Genomic DNA, 7,471 nt, shown 5'->3' with positions numbered 1-7,471 from the left:
TCAACGGCGATGCATTCCTCCAAACGATCGGCTTCACTCCAAAAGGCGAAGCGATTGCTTATCGGAAGGTTTTGGGAGTCGATTCTTACCCATACTAAGCGCCGGCGGACCTCTTGCTTGCTGCAGGATATAAAAACATACAGACTGACCGGATTTTGCTACAGTTAATGACAGGTGTTCCCTGTGGTCTTTCCGCGATCTTACTGCACTGAACTACAATCCCATCATGAAGGTTTCGACCGTGCTACTTGTGCTGACGGCCATTGTTGGAGCCGCGGTTGCTGGTCCGATCTCGATGAGCAACAACAATATCGGTGATATTGTGAAGGTGGACGTCGACGCCGAAGTGGACATCAAAAGTGAGATCAATGTCGAGCTGATCAATGTGATTGCGGAGCTTTTGCTCGAGCTGCGTGACGTTAACGTCAACACATGCGGTGGTTCTTCGTCCTCATCCGAATCCGATTCGTCCGAGGGCACCTCGGAGGAAACCTCGGAAGAAACATCGGAGGAAACATCGGAGGAAACGTCTGAAGAAACATCTGAAGAGACGTCTGAGGAGACGTCTGAAGAAACATCGGAAGAAACATCGGAGGAAACATCAGAGGAAACATCGGAAGAAACATCGGAGGAAACATCGGAAGAAACATCTGAAGAGACGTCCGAGGAAACATCGGAAGAAACGTCCGAAGAAACTTCCGAAGAGACGTCTGAGGAAATTTCCGACGAAACAGGATCGCAAGAGGTTAGTACTGAACCGAGCACCACGACCGGAACGGTGGTTCCGCCGCCAAGTACGACGGACTTTGAAACAACCGAGGAAACTACGTTGGACGGCGAGACGACGACCGAAATCGACTTCGAGCAAACTACTGAGGATCCTCAACCGTTTCAGGGTCTGGTACGAGCCCTGGCAGAATCGAAACCCAAGGGCTATGATGCTCCCGGTTTGACGCAAAAACAGAAGGAACAGCTGTGGCAGCAGCATGTTGAGCAGTTGGTTCAGCGACACATGGCCGCTCGGCAGTAAGACATCGCTCGCTCGCTAGCGGCGCTCCAGCAAACTTAAAGCAGTGTTAAAGTGATCCATATAATAAACCGTTCAGCAGAACTGGAATAATTCAAGAAATAGACGTTGTTGCTCAAACTCCGAACTCCTGTGTCTGATCCCGAAAGCATGTTGATTCGACTTGGTTTATTTCGATTTTCGGCGAACCGTTTCGTCAAACGACTCAAATCCGTTGAACGTTTGAGTTGCATAAAGCGTTCCCTATTAAATCACATATTTCGCACTTTTAGTTTCGTCGTTCCTTCTAGCAGCTGGTACAGGATAAAGAAGACGCGGTCCTAGGACGGTTTTTTGTTTCTTTAAATTCCGTCCCAAAAAACTCAAGCAATTCATCATGCTGAAGCTTGTGGGTGCATTCCGACGAAACGTTGAAACGTTGAGTTTCAGCACTCTTATGATTGATTCGAGGCCATTCTTCCTTGTCTCGAGATGCAATGCGCTCTCGCCGGCACACAGTTTCTTCACATTCCGATTCTACGGCGCTAGATAGATTTGTGGTACGACGGTCATTCTTCATACCGAGACCCCTCCGTCAGCTCTTCCCGTCGGCCAGCAGCAGTGTTAGTAGCAGTGCTGGCAAAGACCGGGAAACGGTTGTTGCCACCGGCACCGGCACATTATGTCACAAAAACCGGCTGAAGCTGCAGCAGTTACAGTTGCAATATTGTCACCACCACCACCGCTGAACCATTTGTCAAAACATATTCGTGTGCGGTTTCGGGATAGGATAATCATATTTAAAGCTAGCTCCTGGTTCGTGAATACCGAACAGAGCAGTGCTGATGGAAGGAGTCTTAACGGTCTGGCTTGTTCTGTTTTCGAAGGCATAAATCCCACTAGAAGAGGTTGCGGTCTACAAAGATACTACACGTGTGCCAATCGCCAGTGAGATGCAAATTCAAGGATTACAAAACAAATTATTTGACTTACTTACAGCCTAAACCATACTTATTGACAGCCTAAACCATACTTTTACAAAATCATGTTTTATCCATAAAACCGCTTTTATTAGTCAACACTATTTCCGATAACAGCCGAAGGTACGATTGCTGCCGGTTGTGGCTGCGCCGGGCTGTTGGCCTCCGATTGCTTCTGCAGGGTGGAAATCAGCTGCTCGAGCTGCTTACCACTGAAGGCGAAGAATGGTGAACCTCCGTCACTGTCGGAATCTTCATCGGAATCAGCACGCCTACGGTGTCGCTTCCGGGAAAGCTTGCTCATCGCACGATCCACGGCACCATCGTAACTATCGCCCTTGATAAGGTTGCCAATTTTCGCCATCCCAAAGCCTTGACCAAGCTGCGAAAAATCCGACAGGCCCGGAATGGCCGGCATAGCCGGTATGGGGGAACCGCGACCGATCGAAATTTCGCCCACCAAAAGCACCACCGAAAGTGCCAACACCAATGCTACCTTCATCTTGAACGATTTGCGTATTACTGAACGCTTCACCTCAGCTCGAGCACGGTTTCAATTTATTGACTTCGGAGCAGATTTTTACGACACCCCCGATGCCACCGCGATAGCTAATCATTTGCCCCTCCCCGGATGTTAAGCACCTTCTTAGCAATAAAACAACTGGCCGCTGGCCACCCGCTGGTAATATCTAATCTTGTACAGATTGATCCCCGACATCCGAACGTCAAAAATACTGCTCCAGTGTGTGCCGCCCGAGCATTAGTCCTTGATCGTGTGGCGATACAGTCGGTGGTGCTTGTGGGTTACTTGCACAGACGGAACGGAACACGCAATAAGTAGTGGCCTAAGGCATGAGGGTCAGTCGAAGCTCGGCCCTGCTGACGGTGCTCGTAGTGCTGATCGGTGCGACCGGACATGTGGCGCCATCGGAAGATGCCCTGTCCGGGCTGGTTGGCGGCCTGGGCGGCAGTACGAAGCTCGGTGACCGCGAAACGAACGGTCCGATCAGTATCAGAGACAGCATTGTCGGTGACATTATCAGCATCAGTGTGAACACGCGGACCACCATCCGAACGAACATCTCCGTCGAGCTGCTCGAGATGTTGGTTTGTGCGCTCAACGAACACGGCAACTACGGTATCGAGATGACGGACGTGCGTGCCGCTTTGGCCCGATACATCACACGGAATGGTGGCCGGCGAGGGTGGCCCGGTGGCCATCGCTAGAGCTCCCTGCGGATGCGACCGATACCGAAGACTGCCCGGTGAAGGATTTAATTATTTGTAAAGACATAAATTAAAGTGAATTATGATAATGAAAAACAATGAAACGCTTTTCTGTTTTCCCTACTTTGGTTCGTTTCGGTTTTTTTTTGTTTTGCGTTTCTCTTTTTTTAAATTTAATTAAAACCATATGTTTCATGGAAATGTCTCCGACAATTATCGATAAATTTTTCATTTTGTTCGTAGCGCGCGCGATTCCGCAAGCGACGGTTCGCTGCAGAATGCATTCCGCGACCATGGCCACACTGAGAGTGTGGCTCTTCCTCGGTTCTCAAAAACGGGTCCACCGATGACCAATACCATCCGAATTATATATTTAATGGAAATGAAACGACAGCAGTTGGAGCAAATAAAATTATGCTCCAAACAAACGATGCCAATGTGCCTGAGCGCGCGTGCATTGTGTGTGTGTGTGTGTTTTTGTTTGCTTGTAAATTGATTGAGCGACAAATAAAACAGTAAAACAAATATCCTTCCCCCGTGAAATGCAAAAACAAATAATCTGCGTACAACATGCTCTCGAACGGGGTTTTTAAACAAGGACATGAATTTCAATTGTTTTTCTTGCGATCTGGTCATCGCAATGGGGCCATGTGCACTGCGAGGGACGTTGAGTCTACCGGGAGAAATTATGGTTTATGCAGGAGGAAATTAATTTGCGCCTTTTATGTAGGGCGACCGCATGTGGCGGAGTTGTTGGGGCTTGAGTTTCGGTTTCACTTGTGTGTTGCCGAGTTGCCACGCGGTGTAACCAGCGGTACTGAACCAATTCTGATTCAATCGCCAGTTCCGGCCATCCAGTAAGTGGATCCGACCAACTGTGACGGTTTTATATCCTGGATCATCTTCCCGGCCCAACCTTTCGTTGGTATCGGTTTTTAAGTGTTTTTCTTGATTTTATTTTAAAGCATGGCTTACATTGTTACATTCGACCGTGGTTCATTGTTAAGAAGTAAAAAATATATTTATTGAATTCCCAAATCGATTGTAGTCGTTGAATATTGAATAGCGATTGAACGATATTAAGATGCGTGTTTATTTTAGAGTATTCATGATAACGATTATGCATAAATCAGTTATTCATATACTGAAGCCATAACCGTAATGCTTGTTGGTTTCATATTTTGTATGCTTGTTGAAGAAAGGGAATTGATTGCAAAATCCGAACCAACTCAGCGCTTCTAACACAATTCGTTTGCGATGGTAATGTTTTAGATATTATGATCAATATGTAAATTACTGAATTTTTGATACAGTCATGCATTCGGGAGCACAAAGCTACTTTAGTAATGACATAAATATTGTCGAATAATTGAGAAAAAGGACTGTAACGAAATGCTGCAAATGATAATAAATAGGTATCGCATTACCAAAAATAATTATGGCTCTATTCTAATGTAATATGACACGAATGGCTGACAATGTAATAGAATAATGTGGCTCTATTGTAATGTAATATGAATTCCTAACTGTTTTACCGTGAATTGTCGAGTGTAACTATTTATAGCGCGTTTTGTTGGCAGCAACAGAGAAATGTTCATCAGTGCATTTACCTCTACGTCACATTTGTTGATGATTTAATCTCCATAACACCCTTCGCTACCTATCTTCTTTCACAGTACGTGCATGACACAATCATAGGGAAGCCAAGGTCAACTCCGAAAGCTATTTTTTCTAATCAAAATCATATTCAAAGCATCAGTATCCTGCACTCTCTAAGCGCAACGGTCATCAACGGTGCCAATGACATTGCTGATAAGAAGCGGAGATTATGCTGTCAATTCACCATCCGATACGTGAAATCATCGAACCACACACCAACCATTGTTGGTGCGTAGCGTAGAGTTGCGTCCATATAAATAAAGACATCTTTACGGGAACACTCTACATACTCCGCAGTTCAATATGAAAGGTTGTGTAACTATTGTTGCCCTGGTGGCTCTTTTCTCGGTTTGCCAGGTGCTGGCATCCGGTGATCCTGTCACGATCACTGGCAACACCATCGGCGATTTGGTCAACGTAAACGTGAACGTGACGGCAAACATTCAGAACGAAATAAATCAGGACTTTACCAACATCTGGGCTCTGCTGCTATCCTCAACGGGAGACGTGGATCTCTTCCGCAAGCTGAGCAGTGCCCTCGAGCAACAATCCGCACAATCGTCATCACCGTCTTCAGGCTCGGTCATTACTAAGGAAACACCGGCAGCTGATCAACCAGTCAAGAAAGAGGTAGACCTTGAGCAAGCGCTGAAGAAACTTTTCCCCAACCTCGCCAGTAAACAATAAAAACATCAGTTTTTTGTTATCAGCTCAACCAAAATCCGTGTGCTAGTTGTGAGCATTTATTCCGAAATTTTCTTCCCCTTCATCGTTCCTCCGGGAAACTTTCTCTAATGTTTAGGTACCAACAGATCGGTAGCTTTGTCCATGATCTCTTTCAACTCAGCAGCCATCTGATCAATGGTAGTGTTGATCCGATCGACTAAGTCGGCCGGGAAATCAACCTGCCCGTCATTGGAGACGATCGTGTAGACGATCTCTTCGAACAGGCTCCAGGGCATGATTTTGTACACTTCATCGACGACGGAATCAACTGCTTGGTATAGCAGCTGGGCTTCGGTCAATTCTTGTAGCTCGGGGAAAAGTTCGAACTCGTAGGTGAACAGCTCGCGCAGTCCTTCCTTGATGCGCACCAAATCGGCATCGATCATGGCCAGCAGCTGCTCAGAGAACTCGAAGGCACCACCGTTGGCCAGCGCTTCCTTAACGATTTCCTCCAGCACATCAGCCGGGAACACCTCGAACATAACGTCGGTTGCGTGTTTGAAGTAATCCTGCAAGAGATCCTCGACATTGCCCTCGTCCGCACCATCGACGCTCTGGAGGGCCAGATCAACCAGATTCTTCTGCATAGCGGATCGCACATTCTCCAACGTAGCGTCAAGTCGTTGCTGAAGCTCGGGCGAAAAGTCGAACACACCATCGTTAACCAGCAAGGCATGGACGACATCCTGGAACACGTCGTCCGGGAAGTTGTCGGTCAGACTGTTGAACATGGTAAGGAGTGAGTCGTAAATGAGCTGCAAAGTTTCCTCCGGAAGGACACGGGCCGAACGCGGCGGGAAGAGCATCTCTTCCAACGATTCCAGCACTTCCCGCAACTTCTGGCGCAGCGACTCGAGTGTTTCCTCAACACGGACGTTCAGCGAGTCGGACAGCTCGACGGATCCCTCGTTCTCAATCACCTCGTAGACAATATCCTCCAGCAGCTTCCATGGGATCGCCTGGTACGTTTCGTCGGCCAGATAATCGATTGCCTGATTGATCAGGGCACGCAGCTCATCGTCCAGTCCGATCAGCTCCTCGAACACTTCGAACTCGTAATCGACGATCTTACGCACCTCTTCCTTCACAGCAGCAAGGGCTCCAAGCAGTGTAGCCTCGAGTTCGGGAGTAAAATCGAACGAACCTCCATTTTGCAGCACCTCCACCAGCAATTGCTCCACCACGTCCAGCGGGATCGCGTTGATCAAGACATCGACCGCGTAGTCCAGATAAAGGCGCACTTTACCGGCAGTCTCCTCGTCCAACGCATCGACTCCCGCAGCGGCGAAGGCAATTTCTTCCAGTGCATGCTTCAGATTCGACTTCACCTCGACGGACTTTACATCGAGCTGGGCGCTTAAATCGTCGGAAAACTCGAAGCGTCCACCGGTAACCAACAGTTCCTTGGCCAGTTGCTCAAGCAGCTCCGGCGGATAGGTACCCTGCACGGTCCGGAAGATGGTCACAAACGTTTCGAAGGCCAGGTCAAGAATTTCTTCCGGAATTTCCCGACGCGCTTCAAGCGGACGGGGAATTGGTGATGCGATGCAGAAGCTGCTTGCAACCAGCAGCAGAACAGCGGTTCGAAGCTTCATCTTGGAACGTTACGAAGAGCACTGAGAGACCCAAAAAGACTACTAACTGCCAAGTGCTAGGCAAATGACTTATATACACGCACACCCTCCGTCCTGAACGCTTATCTTAGAACGTCTCCAGATATCATGCATCCGGTCAAGGTGATCTGATTTCGGGTGAATCAATTGGCCACCACTTTGCTTTGCTGCTACTTCTGCCCATCACAACGCTAATTAAGCAAACATTCTATCTCCAAGCCACCTTCAACCAGCTAAGTGAGTCATTACCTCGGTTCAAT

The 7,471-nt window shown here is 47.8% G+C and overlaps 1 protein-coding gene across 1 annotated transcript; it reads left to right on the top strand.

Moving 5' to 3' along the window:
- Positions 1-226: 226 nt before the first annotated feature.
- Positions 227-1,030, top strand: LOC125959190 (uncharacterized). Its single transcript, XM_049692001.1, has one exon. The coding sequence runs from the start codon at positions 227-229 to the stop codon at positions 1,028-1,030; it is 804 nt and encodes a 267-aa protein (XP_049547958.1).
- Positions 1,031-7,471: the final 6,441 nt, after the last annotated feature.

The sequence above is a fragment of the Anopheles darlingi genome, chromosome 2 (genome assembly GCF_943734745.1).
Source record: "Anopheles darlingi chromosome 2, idAnoDarlMG_H_01, whole genome shotgun sequence".
Lineage (NCBI taxonomy): Eukaryota > Metazoa > Arthropoda > Insecta > Diptera > Culicidae > Anopheles > Anopheles darlingi.
The sequence above is the reverse complement of the archived record's forward strand: the minus strand, read 5'-3'. Positions and strand labels throughout refer to the sequence as shown.

Bases quoted from the DNA above. Each gene is read 5' to 3' on its own strand.
- LOC125959190 (XM_049692001.1), top strand. From the start codon at position 227: ATGAAGGTTTCGACCGTGCTACTTGTGCTGACGGCCATTGTTGGAGCC.